At 37.5% G+C, this 16,063-nt stretch overlaps 1 protein-coding gene across 2 annotated transcripts in view; it reads right to left on the reverse strand.

Annotated features, from left to right (window-relative positions):
- Positions 1-446: 446 nt before the first annotated feature.
- egln1a (egl-9 family hypoxia-inducible factor 1a) overlaps positions 447-16,063 on the reverse strand; it is a 31,112-nt gene continuing 15,495 nt past the window's right edge. The window contains exons 2-5 of one of the 2 annotated variants that reach the window (XM_088351499.1): positions 11,854-11,973; positions 4,082-4,120; positions 2,653-2,720; positions 447-2,576 (exon numbers count right to left, since the gene is read on the reverse strand). In XM_088351499.1, coding sequence (XP_088207625.1) covers positions 2,555-2,576; positions 2,653-2,720; positions 4,082-4,120; positions 11,854-11,973 — 249 coding nt within the window. In that variant the 3' untranslated portion in view covers positions 447-2,554. Of the gene's footprint in view, positions 2,577-2,652; positions 2,721-4,081; positions 4,219-11,853; positions 11,974-16,063 lie in introns of both variants that reach the window. The other variant, XM_088351498.1, reaches the window with a different exon arrangement.

The following is a 16,063-nucleotide window of genomic DNA, read 5'->3' on the forward strand; positions in this document are numbered from 1 at the left end:
ACAGCTGCCTACCATTTTCAGTACTTGTTCTGTTGACAAATTCATTTGTTCATTAAATTTCTACATAGCCTTTCATGTTCTGTGCAGTTATAAACAGAAAGTAAATTTGATACAAATGCATTGAAAAAAAGAATACAAATATCGACTGATAATTGATTTTGTTGGTTTTAAGTATTATTTCTACTATTACTTTAATGTTTTGTGAGGTTATAAAAAATAATAAAAATATAATAGCTGGCACAATTTTTGAGTACTTTTTATTCGTATTTATCTAGATATCATTCAAGAGTTGATTTTAGGCCTACGGTATCGTATTTTCCAATCCATTATCGAGGTATCGGATTTGAAGCTATCGAAAAATGTAAAACATGCTCAAATTCTGCCATGTTTTTCAACCAGTACGAGGTGAAACCAATCGAAAGACTCAACAAAAAAGAGCAACACACCATATTTGTTTTGTAAATTCACTCCTTTTATTGACACTATTATCAGTCCAAAATGTGTTGATATGCATACAAACTGTACCTTCAAGTTTATTGCGCTAAAAAAAAAATGGAAATTTTAAACATTATCTAAAACAGGGGTGGGCAAACTACGGCCCGTGGGTAACAAACGGCTCTCCGGGCTTTTCAATCCAGCCCACCGAACGAAAACTATTAAAAACTACTGACTACAAATAAAATCTTCTTCCAACCCGTTTTGAGCTGAGTCAATTGAGCCTTCTTTCATCTCCAGCCAGCATGTCTGATTTCATACTTTTGCTGTGCAATTATACATGTTTAGGTACACATTTTATTCAAGTTTTGGGGGTTTTGAAATCAGTATAAAACTAAATATGAAACATAGAAAAATAAATACCGTTACTTTGTATAGGAACGTATTTATGGTACTCGACCAATTTGGTAGCTGCGCTCCAATCCCCTAAGGAATATGGCAGAGTATGAGGGTATAAGTGTTTATAATCCCGCAACACTATTCTGAGAGACAATCTTACGTTGATTCCAGCATCAATTACAGTAGAAATGAAGTCTCCTTCTAACCCAGTTGAACTGAGTCAACCAAGCCTTCTTTCATCTCCAGCCAGCATGTATGATTTCCTTCTGGAGGGCGTATGACCAACTTTTGCTGTGAAATTATCCTTGTTTAGCAATGTGTTTTATCCAGATTTTGTTTCTTCTGGAATACATAGCGACATGTAAAAATAAATACCATTACTTTGTATGGAAAAATGTTTCGGGACTTGAATAATTTTGTGGTCAAACTCTGATCCCAAGCAGTTTATGGTCGATTATCACGTCATCACTGTATATAATCCCGAGCAACTATTCTGAGAGACAAACGTGTGTTGACTCCAGCTTAATTTCTCTTTTTATTTGTATTTTCCATGAAAAAATGTCTTTCCAACCCACCTGAGCTGAGTAAACCAAGCTTTCTTTAACCTCCTGCCATCGTGTCTGACTCCAGGGAGTACATGACTAACTTTTGCTGTGCAACTAACCTGGTTTAGGTGCAAGTTAAATCCATATTAAGGGAGTTTTACTTTGTAAAGAATATTTCCGCACTCAATTTCAATTTTAGAGTACTGGGATATCAATGTATATAATCCTGCGCCACTTTTCTGATAAAATCGCGCGTTGACTCCAGCTTAATTTTAACTAAAAAAATGAAATCTCCTTACAGCCCATGGGATCAGAGTCAACCAAGCCTTCTTTCATCTCCAGCCAGCATAAGTGATTTGATTCTAGAGGGCATTTGACCAACTTTTGCCATCATTTAATTATGAATTAGTATAATAACTGGATACTTTTTTTCTTAATGCACTGCAGATGTATTGGATCAAGGCTGTATTCAATCAAGATTCAATAAATCAATCATTTTGTAAACCCAATATGGCTTACCACTCATTACCATTGCCCACCCCTGGTATAGAATTTTAGATATTATTGATATTTCGACGGCTGATTCGCCAAAAAACGAGGGAAAGGCTAAAAAAGAAATAATCATTTCTGATTAAAAGGGACAGTGTGGATTTAGCCAGCGATTCATGGTGATAAAAAATATTCCCCAAAATAGGGAGAAAAAAACCCAACAAATGTTTACTGTATTTGAATTTCAACAAAAATCCTCAAACTCCAGCAGGGGGCAGCATCAATCTACGTTTCCTTCTCCAGGAGTTCACTTTTTGAAGATTTTCAAAATAAGAGTTTTCTGTCAGGACAAACGTGTTTTTAATCCACCTTGATGCAAAGTCAAGCACATTTTCCGGACAGCAGCATTGAAAAAGGAAGATTCCGTGTGAAAAGCACGGAATGTTGTACCTTGAGGGGAATTCACTGAGAGATGAGCTTGATTCCGTTCGGGGGGAGGAACGATTAAAGAAAAACAAAACAAAAAACGCAGCATCCCTTTCGGTACAAAGTTATTGTGACATTCAGAGTCCGCCGTTATTTTTTTCTTCAAAATAATCCACTCGTAAAAAAGACAGGCATCCTCCCCTCTTTCTTTTCTTTTTGCTGGTCACTAGCTAGGGTCGGACGGCTTGCCCAAATCGACTTTAACTCCTTTTTCTCCGGCGCCTGGAAAAAAAAAATGGTGGTCAACTTTCATCCAGAAAATATGGATTTAAAGCAAAAAAAACCCACAAAAAAATACCTGTTAAGTACTTTTCTTTCGCTCTGGCTCGCTCGTCGGCGTCGAAATACCAAACGGTGATAGCATACCTGTAATCACGATAATAATTAACATTTATGATCATCATTTATTGTTTATCTAAAAACAATTATAATATGTTTATATTTTTTCAAAATGTCAGGGAGTAATTTGACATTTTTTTATATATATATATTGTAATATTATTTGTACTTATATACAATTCATCTCATAAATTACAAATCATTACAATCATAGTTTATTGCATATTTATTCATAAAATCATATGAATAGTTTTAATAGTTTTACCGGGTCATGTTAAATTTAAAAAATAATCATATGAATAGTTTTAAATACTGTTTTACATATTTTATACATTTTTATTTTGTACAAATTTTATAATGTTTAAAAAAATATTAGATTTTATAGTCACTCAATTGTATTTATCATACAGTTATTATTTTTATTTAAAAAAAATAATGACACTTCTTATAATAATTTATCAAAAACATCAGAGTATATACTTTAAATAATAAAGTATATTTTTTTGTATATTACAATTATGCATTGCATTTTATTAGAATAATAATATATTTTTCAATATTTGTATGTAAATATAATGCCTTATATTTATATTACATACTAAATATATTAATATACAAAATAATGATTAAGTATTTAATGTTATAATACTAATTATTTAAAAATGTTTCAAGTTTTAATAGAACGTCACGGTTTAAGTTGAACAACAAAAATATAATATTTAATAAAAGACTTTAAAACTTATTTATTTTTATGATAATAATTATATTTAACTATTAAATAATAATATTGTAATATTTATTGACATTACAACAATTATAATTCATGATATATATATATGTATATGTTATAAGTTTGGATTAAATTTAGAAGAAAACAAGATAAAAATAATACAATTTCAAAAATAAAAACAACGAACCAATTCAATTTAAGACACTTTGATCAAAAATCCCCTTGCATTTTCCATTATGGCTAAAATAAATAAGTTACAAAAAACAACAACATTTTAATAAGACAATGGTGAACAGCACAGATACACAGTAGGTGGTGCTTGAGGTCCTGCATCAGTAATCTCTCCAGCATTCATTTTAATTAAATCATAATTTAATTGTAATTAAATTAATGTAATTTCCCCCAATTGAAATAAATCTCTATTACAAATGACACCGGTTAACATTGTTGTGCACCGATGCGCACTAGGTGGGTGCTAAAGGTCCTGCTCATCAGCCCTCTTTTAAAAATGGACCTTTTTTTAAAAAAATCTTTCCCTGCTGTGCGGCGTTTGCATGTTCTACTGAGGATAAGCGGTGCAGTTAATGAATGGATGGATCGATGTTTCCCTGCTCACTTTTCAAGTCTTATTTTGAAGGTTTTCGTGGGCGGAGCTCACCTGATAGCAAAAGCGGGCTGAACCTCGTGCGGATTCCGTCTGTCTGACCAGAAAAAAAGCAGACGGTCAAATTTAGGCTCAATGTCGGCAAATTGGTCTTTTCCTTCCGGGAAGATTCGCAGAATGCCGCCGTGCTCCTGGAAGACGAGAACAAGGGACAAACTTGGTGTTTACACCTGACGACCAAAGCCCCGCCCACAGCAAAAACACGGGGATTGTCCGTCCGGGTTCAAAGTTCACGGCGCCTGATCGGAAAGGCCGAGATAGGAAACGGATTTTCCTGTGGAGCCTACAGGAAAACTGCCTAACTTGGATAAAGGACAGAGTGGAAATCATTGTTGTGAGCGTGCCGATACAACTAACAAACAGGGTTGGGTAGGGTTACTTTAACTGGAGTACTTTCAATTACTTTCGGATTACTCTAATACCAAATATGCTAATAAAAGACAAAAAAAACTAAATATGAATACAATGATGACTCACAACACGTGGTAAGCTTTCTCTCCTGGCTTTGATCTCTTTGATGTCCGGCAAAACTAACATAAAATGCAGGGTTGGGTAGGGTTACTTTAACTGGATTACTTTCAATTACTTTTGGATTACTCCAATACCAAATATGCTATTAAAAGACAAAAGAAAGTAGATATGAATAAATTGATGACTCACAACACGTGGTAAGCTTTCTCTCCTGGCTTTGATCTCTTTGATGTCCGGCAAAACTAACATAAAATGCAGGGTTGGGTAGGTTTACTTTAACTGGATTACTTTCAACTACTTTTGGATGACTCCAATACCAAATATGCTAATAAAAGACAAAAGAAACTAAATATGAATACAATGACGACTCACAACACGTGGTAAGCTTTCTCTCCTGGCTTTGATTTCTTTGATCTCCGGCAAAACTAACATCAAATGCGACAGAAACAAAATAAATCCAAACAGCTTGCCAACATCATTTTTGCCGTTCCATGTATTCTGTTACTCCCCAAGCCTGCACAAAATGCAGTCATTGGAGCTATTTTGGAGTATGACACTGGTGGACAATGTTATGCACAGATACACAGTAGGTGGTGCTATAGGTCCTGCTAATCTATATTCATTGTTATCATTGAAGACTGAAATTTGAATTTCATTACCAGAAGAATCGAATATGACATTTTTTTCCCTCAAGCGTAACTAATTTCAAACAACTATTTTGGAGTATGACACTGGTGGACAATGGTGTGCACAGATACACAGTAGGTGGCGCTAATCCGCATTTTCTTCAAAAATGGTAAAAATATTTTACATGCAATTTTTATAAAGTTGACTGAACGTCTTCCCTGTTTTTAACAGCACGAACTATACAATATAAGCATATTTAACCATAAATTTGAAATCAGAATTTTCATTTATCGCAGGGAAAATTGAGTTAATGTCATGATTATTCATTAGTATCACCTGTGCCCGCTCATTTGGTGCCAGCCACTGCGGGCTACCTGATTGGTTCCCTGTCCATTTTTAAGGCCAGTCCTGTCACTCTCCGGGTGTCAGTCCGTCAACGAACCTCTGTTATAAGGCAAGCATTTTGACCCCGACTCCCACCTGTCCCGTTTTTGCACCTGTTTTTCCACCCATCCGATCCTGATCTCCCCATTTGTCTCCGGCTCTGACCCGTTTTTGATCCCGACCATGTTTTGCTCTCCCGTCACGGCTTACGACCCGTTTTTTATCCTGACCACGTTTTGCTCTCCAGTCCCGGCTTACAACCCGTTTTTGATCCCGATCATCTTTTGCTCTCCTATGCTGGCTTACGACCAGTTTTTAAACCCAACCACGCTTTGCTACCGTCCAGGCTTACAACCTGTTTTTGATCCTGACCACGTTTTGCTCTCCCGTTCCGGTTTACAACCCATTTTTGATCCCGACCACGATTTACTCTCTCGTCCCGGTTTACGACCAGTTTTTAAACCCGACCACGCTTTGCTCTACCGTCCCGGCTTACAACCTGTTTTTGATCCCGTCTTCGACCCTACGATCTCCCGTTCCGGAGGATTCACTTCCGCATTCGGAACTCGTTCAGATTCTGTGCGCGGCTTGCCTCCCGCGTCCAGCGAGCACCGGATTGCGGGCGCTGCTTTTCCCCTCTCTCAATAAACTTGTGAGTAAACGTTACGCGATTGGGTCTACCCTTTGTGCTGTTTTTTTTTCCTATAGGAATTCATTCCCTACAATCATTTTTGTGTAAGACACTGGCAAGGAATGGTGTGCACAGATGCTGTAGATGCTGCTTATGTGCATTTTCTCCAAATATTTTTTTTCCCCAAATTAAATTTTTTTTCAACGATTAAAATAATAACTGCACAGAACGTCTTTACTTCAGATTATTTAAAATATATTTCTTTAGAGATACAACTTGGAAAAAATTAGAAGAGAAAATTATATAAATTTTTTTTTAATTATAATCACCAGAAAAAAAAATCGAATCGGCCAGTGTAACTTCTCATCTCATTAGCCGTACCGCTTATCCTCATTAGGGTCGCGGGGGGGCTGGAGCCCATCCCAGTCATCTTCGGGCAGTGGACACCCTGAACTGGTTGCCAGCCAATCGCAGGGCACACAGGGACAGACAACTCATTCGCTCATTCCCACCTAGGGACAATTTGGACCGGCCAATTCACCTGAAATGCATGTTTTTGGAATGTGGGAGGAAACCGGAGTGCCCGGAGGAAACCCACGCAAGCACGGGGAGAACATACAAACTCCGCACAGAAAGTCTGGAGCTGGATTTGAAACCACGACAGGTTCCCATGACATGAACTGTGCCGCACAAGCGCTAACCACTGCGCCGCCGTGCTGGTGAACAATGGTGTGCACAGAACGACAGTAGGTGGTGCTGTAGATCCTGCTCACATGCATTCTCTCCAAGGTTGAATTTTCTTGTCTTTTCGAGACATAACGTGACATTTAACTGAAAAATCTCCATTTGTAATTTATTTTGAAGAATGTCTGCCCTTGTTTTTTTTATTTTGAGACAGGAGAAAATCCATAAAAAAAATCTCTAACAATAACTTTGGAATTTGAATTTTAACTTAAATCAACAGAAAAAAATGAAACGATGATTCTTTTTTTCTTAAATATTGAGAACAGTGGCGTGCACAAATACACAGTAGGTGGTGCTGTAGGTCCTGCTCCTATGCATTCTCTTAGAAAATTATACATACTTTTAGTAGGAGCAAACTCTTTTGAGAGACGTATGAAAAATGAACAACTTTAGCACAATGTAAAAACAAATTTAGATATTTTTGTTGTGAAAATTGTTGAAAACTAAAAAAAGATATAATTTAGCCCTCCGTTCCATACACGCTTGAGCGTCTCTAGGTTTTTTTTTGCAACATCAGTAATGTGACAAGGTCAAGACAACACAATCGGGTCAATGAGTGCAGGAGGAGGGCCCCTTTTGTTGTTTTCCTTTCAAAGCAACAGGTTAAGGAAAGTTTAAAGGCCCAGAGATGTTTTTTTCCAGTCCTAATTCAGTAAAAAAACTTTAAAAATGAGTTTAGAATCAGATTTTTTTTTATATAATATAAAATCTAGCTGGATATTTTTATCCCAATAGTGGAATTAGTATCGGACATTTGTTTTGAGGTAGGGCAGCACGGCGGCGCAGTGGTTAGCGCGTGTGCGGCACAGTTCTGAGGTCGTGAGATTGAATTTCCTGTGTGGAGTTTGCATGTTCTCCCCGTGCTTGCGTGGGTTTCCTCCGGGCACTCCTGTTTCCTCCCACATTCCAAAAACATGCATGTCAGGTTGATTGGCCGGACCAAATTGTCCCTAGGTGGGAATGAGCCAGTGAGTTGTCATTAAGACAGTTGAGGGTGTCCCCTGACCACTGCCCTGGGATGTGCTCCAGCACCCCCGCGACCCTACTGAGGATAGATGGATGGATGTTTTGGGGTATGACACTGGTAAACGATGGTGTGCACAGATACACAGTAGGTGGTGCTGTAAGTCCTGCCCATCTGAGTCATACCTAAGACTTATAACATTGGTAAAATGGTGGCGCCCTCTGTTGGCTGCGGCTGCATCGGCTCGCTACAACGGGTCAGGTGTATCGACATTTCGTTCTGTGTACATTGTTACAAAGAATGACAATACAAAGGAAATTATTATTATTATTATTATTATTATTATTATCTAAACTCCCTCCAAAAATTGAACTTGAATGTTTTTCTAAATTGGAGCAAAATCCTCAGTAGGGTCGCGGGGGTGCTGGAGCCCATCTCAGCTATCTTTGGGCAGTGGGCAGGGTACACCCTGAACCGGTTGCCAGACAGTTGCAGGGCACACAGAGAATATAAAGGTATATTTAATTCATTTCAAGATATTTTTTGTCTCATGAAAAAGTTGAATAATTCATAACAATAATTATATATCAGTTATGATTAAGATATTAAAAAAAAACCAAAAAAAAGCAAATTATACATACAGTAATTTTTCTTTTTCCATCAAATACTTTCTACCCACATTAGCAAGAAATAAACCGAATAAAATGGGGATAAAAATCCACAGTCAAGTAATTTTATTCAGCAGAAGTTAACAAAATAAGAAGGAAAAAAACTTAAAAGTATCAGGTGTTATTTTTGCTCATTTGATGAAAAATTTTCTACTTACTTAATTAAAAATTAATCAAAATAAAAGAGGGAAATCATCCTTTAATATCTTGTCAAATAGATAAATTTGCTTATTTTATGAAAGATTTTCAATCAACATGGAAATCATAATAATCAAACCAATACTCAACAAAAACAATTTTTTGTTCTAGTAGATTAAAAGAAAAAATGTCTTAATAATAATAAAAATAGACATCAAATGAGCAAGATCTTCTGCCAGTGGGGTTCAATTTTATTTTTGCAGTGCAGCATTGACTCCAATTTGAGTTGCTTTTTTTTCATTAAAATTTTACGCAATTACTTTAAATATAAAAGTCAATTTCTATTTGAAATAATGTACATTCAATGTACACTTTTTTTGGGGGTGAAGCAAATGAACCGAAACATTCCGAAAGCGAGAGCCTCTCGGGCGTATCCTGGCAACCGCATTCTATAGGAGAAAAACAACCAATCGGAAAGCCCGATGCCGTGACAGACGAGGCTTTCAAGAACGTCGGAATAATTACCGCCTGAACGTGATACTGGCAATGGCATAAGTCAAAAAGTCAGAAATAACAAATAAAATAAATAACACTTATTTACACCTTATTTTTCGAATCCTTCTGAAGCTCATTAAAGACTTTGTACACCTTTTTAATGGGCTATTTCAAGCACTTTTTAAGGACTTTCAAAGCCAATTTTCGATTTTTTAAAGTACCGTATTTTCCGCACTATAAGGCGCACCGGGTTATAGGGCGCACCTCCAAAAAATGGTTTTTGGTCCTATATTTTCCATACATAAGGCGCACCGGATTATAAGGCACTACAATGGGAACGTCGACAAAACGGTCAGATGGTTCAGTCCAACTTATTACCCCCTTAACATTCCCAAAGCTTGCAAAGAAGCAAATACGTGTCTCAGACATGTACGGAAACAGTGTCTGTACAATGTCACTCAAATGCATCGTTCCAAATATCATTTCTTAGTTTCCATTTTATTTTTTGCTGGCAACTGTGTGGACAGCAAAGTAAGAATTTGATTGTGCAGGGAAACCGGGTTCTTTACTGTGCATATGACAATAAACACTTTGAATTGAATTGAGTTTAAAAATAGACTCATCACAGAAACATCAAGATCGTTCTAAAACAAGATACCGGGAAAATATTAAGCCGCATAGCTCACCTAAGTTCTCTTGCAGCCATCACGTTCAATAATGATACGTAACCGTGGTCTTCTTACAACCATGAGTGTAGTAAATCCAGGAGAGTCAAATATTTACTAATACCGAATAGTAAAAAATGTTTTCTCTATGCCGTAGTGAAACCCAACATGTGATTCACATTCATCTTTTTCGGCCAATTGCAGGCTTTGTTTTGCCCCTTTAGCCTATGCGAGCCTGTAAATGATAAAAAGGATCCGCCCCCTTTACCTCCGAATAACTTTAGCCAATAGTGATCGATTCAAATGATGATTGACACATTGGTTAGCCAATGAAACGCCGGTATATAAATCCCAGCATACACCGCGGACTACTTCGCCTTCGGGGGGAAAATCTAGTCGGCGGCTGCTTGCCTTAGTTGCAAGACTTTGCGACTTAATATTCATCCATATATAAGGCGCACTGTATTATAAGGCGCATGGTCAGCTTTTGAAAAAAATAAAGGCTTTTAGGTGCGCCTTATAGTGCGGAAAATACGGTACCATTAAAAGAAGAAATCCAGTGTCAATCAAAAAAAAACTGTCTTTATCTTAGATTCAAACCTTAAGCCTATCCCCAATCTCATTTCAGAACCCGAAAATCAGTTTAAAACCCTAATTGACATCCCGAACCCAAGCTCTAACCCTAGCCCTACACCTAACCCCGTTTCAAACCGTAGCCCTAGATCTAAAAAAAATTTGAAACGCTACCAGTGTCTGAAACTCGTGACAAAAAGTTAGCATCTTCATTCATGCAATGTTTGCGTTGCGTCGTCTGCTACAAGCCACGTGAACTCCTCTTTCCACGATGCTTTTAATGTACGTTAACGTTTTGGAGCGTCATAAATTTTGTTAGCTTCTTTTGAATCTTTCTTCTGGGGATGAGGTTTTGACTTGATTCCTGACCACTTCTCCGTTTTTCTTGTGTTCTCTGTGCGTCTACTTAGGAAAATGATATGCAAAAAAAGTCCGAAAGCAGTTATTTAATGCAGGCTTCTGATTGGCTGCAGAGTATGCACATTGACAAACGAACCGAAATTTTCAAACCGAATGAAGATGTCGAATTTTTTTGTTTTGTTTTTTCTTGAAAAAGTTGCCGGCCACCCGGGCGGAGACGTTTTGTAAGTTGTACGCCCGACGTAAAAGATTATTTATTTCAAACACTGACGCTACATTCCACTTCGATTCCAAAACTCCAAATTTAAATAGCTTACATTTTTGTATTTGTCAGTCATAATCAAGGTTGGGTAGGGTTACTTTGACTGGATTACTTTCAATTACTTTTGGATTACTCCAATACCAAATATGCTCATAAAAGACAAAATAAACTAAATATGAATAAAATGATGACTCACAACACGTGGTAAGCTTTCTCTCCTGGCTTTGATCTCTTTGATCTCCGGCAAAACGAACAGAAAATGCCACAGAAACAAAATGAAAATAAATCCAAACAGCTTGCCAACATCATTTTTGCCGTTCCATGAATTCCGTTACTCCCCGAGCCTGCACAAAATTGAGTCATTTTATTCAGATTTAGTTTCTTTTCTCTTTTATTAGCATATTTGGTATTGGAGTAATCCAAAAGTCATTGAAAGTAATCAAGTTAAAGTAACCCTACCCAACCCTGTTTGTCAGTATAATAAACTCCAAAGCCATACATCGATTTACATTACGTTTAAACTCCTGATCATCAAATGCTCAACACACACACACATTTTAAATAGATTTTTACCATAATCTACTTTTTGTTTACAAAATTTGGAGCTCTCCAATTTGTTACAGCGCTAAACCGCTGAGGTTCATTCATGCTGCATTTGACCACTAAACGGCAGCATTTACAACAAATACAAACCACCAAATACGCCTTATCTTGAAGACCGGTAGATCATGATCCACCGGTAGATCGTACTCAACCTAAGTTTTTATTTTTTTTTCCCACGTACCTTAGCATTCCAATCTTTATTAAGGTAATATATGCAGGTGACGCAACGTCCATCGCCGTTGGGGTTATCCACGTGGCGCACGTATCGAGTCCCGTTGCCAGGGTAACATGCTACCATTGCCTGTGGAACAGAATTGCTATATGTTAAAAGTCGACAGTGAAAGAAGCAAGTATCGGAGCAAAAAAATCGTTTTACGGTCCTGTCGAAACATAGACAACAATAATCTAAAACTAGTACAGTGGAACCTCGGTTTTCGAACGCCTCTCAGTTCGAACAAATCGAAGCCCATCTTCCAAAAGTAAGTTAAACTCAACTTTATAATGTATTCAATTAATGTCCTTTTAAGTCTGATTGACCATCAAGAGTCGTTTTCCTCATCGTTGCTTTTTTACGTTTGTACGTTTCCGACTACGTTCTCTTCTCGCCATTCTTTGCATCGCCAATAAAAATAGTGTGGTTTTTCCTTGCCCGCATGTTGGTTTAAGATCAGGGGAGGCAGTCATTGTAACCTGTGCAGTCCTTTGAGACATTTCGTGTTTTCAGGACGTCACAAATACTTGACTTTATTAGGTTTCAAAACAATGCACACGATTTGACAAGTCCAGCCAGATTTTTTCCCTTTAAAGTCAAAACATTTTCCTGCCAACCATGGAAAAGGATAAAAATATATTACATATAAATCATTTTAGCTAACGTGCGCCGCGTTTGTCTCTTGTCCAAAAGATAAGACGATCGCGACCAATGTTCCCTGTAATTTTCCTTACGGGTCTGAGCGTTCACACAAAGTCGGTGAGCAACGCTTGAAACAACAGTGAGCAACGGCAATCCCAAGTGTGGCAACTAAGTCATTATCAAACAAGTCCAAAACTTGACATCAAGTTACATTTTGCTGAGTTTCAGGCAATGCAAAATGATTTTTCTCTTTTGAATGAATTGACTCATGTACTATTGCAAACGTCGTTTGTTCTTACAATTCTTTCACAAGATATCCATTTGTTTTGATTTCCTGATATATTTTGTCACATAATATTAACATTTTGGGGGCTTATTTAGTCGGTTGCACGATACAGAACTGTACTTAATCACATTTTTGAGTGGAAGTACAATGTTGGCAACAAGATTCACTTGTTATAATTGGAAATTATTTGAATGCAACACAAACTTTTTCTTCTTTTTTTCTGTTTTTTTCCTACTTCTTTTTAAAAACTCCTTAAAAAAAAAATATCATTGTGTTTATTTTTTTCCGAGCAGTTACTTTTTTCTTTTTGTTCTCTATTTATTTTTTTCCTAAATTTCTTTCTTTTCTTTTTTTCTGGCTTTTTTTCTATGTTTCCTTCTTTTTTTTCTCTTCCTTTTGTTTTGTTTTTTTTCTCAGCTTTTCACTTCTTTTTCATTTTGGTATTTTTTTTCTTTTTTGTTCTATTCCCCCCTTCTTTTAAGTCATTTTGTGAATAATTTTACATAATATTTGGTCATGTTGGGATTAAAGAAGCAAAAACAACCCGAAGAGCCGTTTAGGACCCGAAAAGAGCCGGTTCCTTTAAGTGAGCCGAGCCGAAGGAGCCGGTTCTCGACAAACTCTACTAACTTTACTCAACTTTGTTCTAATTCGACTCGACTTCAAAATACCGCATTTAGGACACAACGTCAGGGGAACCCGTGTATTTTTACCTTCACGCACTGTAACTTTGACTTAAGTCACTTCTTAATAAGTAATTTTGAGCCCTGATTTTTGTGCGCTGGCTAGAGTTTCTTGTGCGCTGAGAATGTGCGAGCAGTGCGCTTAGAGGGAACACTGATCGCGACTGAAGCGGAGGGCGTAGCTGAACTTTGGTAAACTTTGACTTCTGGCTGGGTTCCAGAGAAACTCGTATTTTAATGTTCGTGCTACGTGCGGAGCGTGAGCGGCTGAGCCGAGCACCCCCCCCCCCCCCCCTGCCCCCCGCCGGCCCCTTTTGCAACCTCCTCTCAGCTGCTAGCAACACTTGCGGGACCGAAGGTGTCAACTTCTTTGCCCGACGTCGTTTTCCATTACCCCCCCTTGCTCCTTTCCATTTACTGGCCTCAAACAATCAAGACCAGAACTGTAAAAAATTGAAATTCAGATTTCAGAACGGATTAAGAGAACTTTCAGAGCTTCAAAAAACAAAGTAGCAATCATTAATAACTTCATTGTACAAATTTGATATGAAATGAAGTGATAATTATTTGTAAAACTCAGGGTTGGGTAGGGTTACTTTAACTTGATTACTTTCAATGACTTTGGGATTACTCCAATACCAAATATGCTAATAAAAGACAAAAGAAACTAAATATGAATACAATGACGACTCACAACACGTGGTAAGCTTTCTCTCCTGGCTTTGATCTCTTTGATGTCTGGCAAAACTAACATAAAATGCAGGGTTGGGTAGGTTTACTTTAACTGGATTACTTTCAACTACTTTTGGATGACTCCAATACCAAATATGCTAATAAAAAACAAAAGAAACTAAATATGAATAAACTGATGACTCACAACACGTGGTAAGCTTTCTCTCCTGGCTTTGATCTCTGGCAAAACTAACATAAAATTCGACAGAAACAAAATGAAAATAAATCCAAACAGCTTGCCAACATCATTTTTTGCCGTTCCGTGTATTCCGTTACTCCCCAAGCCTGCACAAAATGGAGTCATTTTATTCATATTTAGTTTCTTTTGTCTTTTATTAGCATATTTGGTATTGGAGTAATCCAAAAGTCATTGAAAGTAATCCAGTTAAAGTAACCCTACCCAACCCTGGTAACAATCCACAGTATTGAAACTATCAACATTTTCCCCCAAAAACTTTGTTTTGTTGTAGTAAACCAGGGGTGTCAAACTCATTTTAACTCAGGGGCCACACGATAGAACAAACATTCTGTCGGGGGCCGGACTAGTAGATTAAAGAAAAAGAGAGATAAAGAAAAAAGAAAGAGGGAGGGAAAATGAGAGAGGGCGGGACAAAGAAAGAAAAAGAGAGAGAGGGAGAGAGCGCGAGAAACAAAAGATAAAAAGTCGTAAAAGAGAAGGAAAAGAAAGAAAGAAATCCAAAGAGAAATAGAAAGACAGAAGGAGAGAAAAGAGAAAAGAAAGCGCAAAGGGTATGAAGAGAGAAAGAGAAAAGAGAGAAAAGGAAGTAGTAGCAAAAGAGGTTAAAAGACGCAAAGAGAGAAAGAGACAAAGAGCAACAAAGGAGGAGAAAGAGACACAGAGATGCCCTGTGACTGGTTGGCTACCAGTTCAGGGTGTCCCCTGCCCACTGCCCGGAGACGGCTGGGATGGGCTCCAGCACCCCCGCGACCCTACTGATGATAAGTGGTGCGGATAATGGATGGAGACACACAGAGAGAGAGAGAGAGAGAGAGAGAGAGAGAGAGAGAGGGAGAGAGAGAGATAAATGTACAGTGTCTTTGTTCGAGGCAACTGGCTTTGGCAAAATCAAGTTGAAATATTTCAACCTGCAGCTTGTTTTTCTCCTGCGCTTCTCTGAGTGTTGTCTCGCGGGCCGGATTCAATTCCTTAGCGGGCCTGATCTGGCCCGCGGGCCGCCTGTTTGACACCTGTGTAGTAAACTACGGGAGATTCGTAGTATTTGTTAGCTCTTTCAGCCTGTTTTCACTATATGGTGTGGAAATAGAGGATTTTTAGGCCCCTTTTTAGTGCGTTTTACCCACTATGACAGCAAAAACAAATTAATTAACATACTGTAAAAATTTCACCTATGCAGTGTGTCTCCAAGATGCCGGTCTGCTAGTTGTTTGCGTCACGGCATCATAAAGATGCAGATCTGCTATTGGCTGAACTCCCTCCCACCATGCCTTTCTCTCTCCTCAGTTAAAAGTTATGAGTTGTTCGTAAATATATATAAGAGTTAATAAATGTAAAACAATCCTGTATTTTTCTCCACTGTTTTTATTCCCGATGGGTTTTAGTGGCTTGCGGTGGTGCTAAAGGTAGAAGCAAAAACATAAGTGTGGAAATAAACCTTGCGATGATCAATTAACAACTTTTAGAAACAGCAAAAAATAAATGTTAACCTCATGTACTGAAAATCTTGTAATATTTAGGTGTTCTCTTCTTTTTTCAAGGAATTGTCTTGTAAAAGTGTAATAATTACAAACAATCATATATTTTCTGAATTGTTTCAATCGATCTCATAATATTTAAAAAAATCTCTTGGAAATTATT

This window comes from Urocampus carinirostris, chromosome 13 (genome assembly GCF_059441175.1).
Source record: "Urocampus carinirostris isolate Australia breed hairy pipefish chromosome 13, RoL_Ucar_1.0, whole genome shotgun sequence".
Lineage (NCBI taxonomy): Eukaryota > Metazoa > Chordata > Actinopteri > Syngnathiformes > Syngnathidae > Urocampus > Urocampus carinirostris.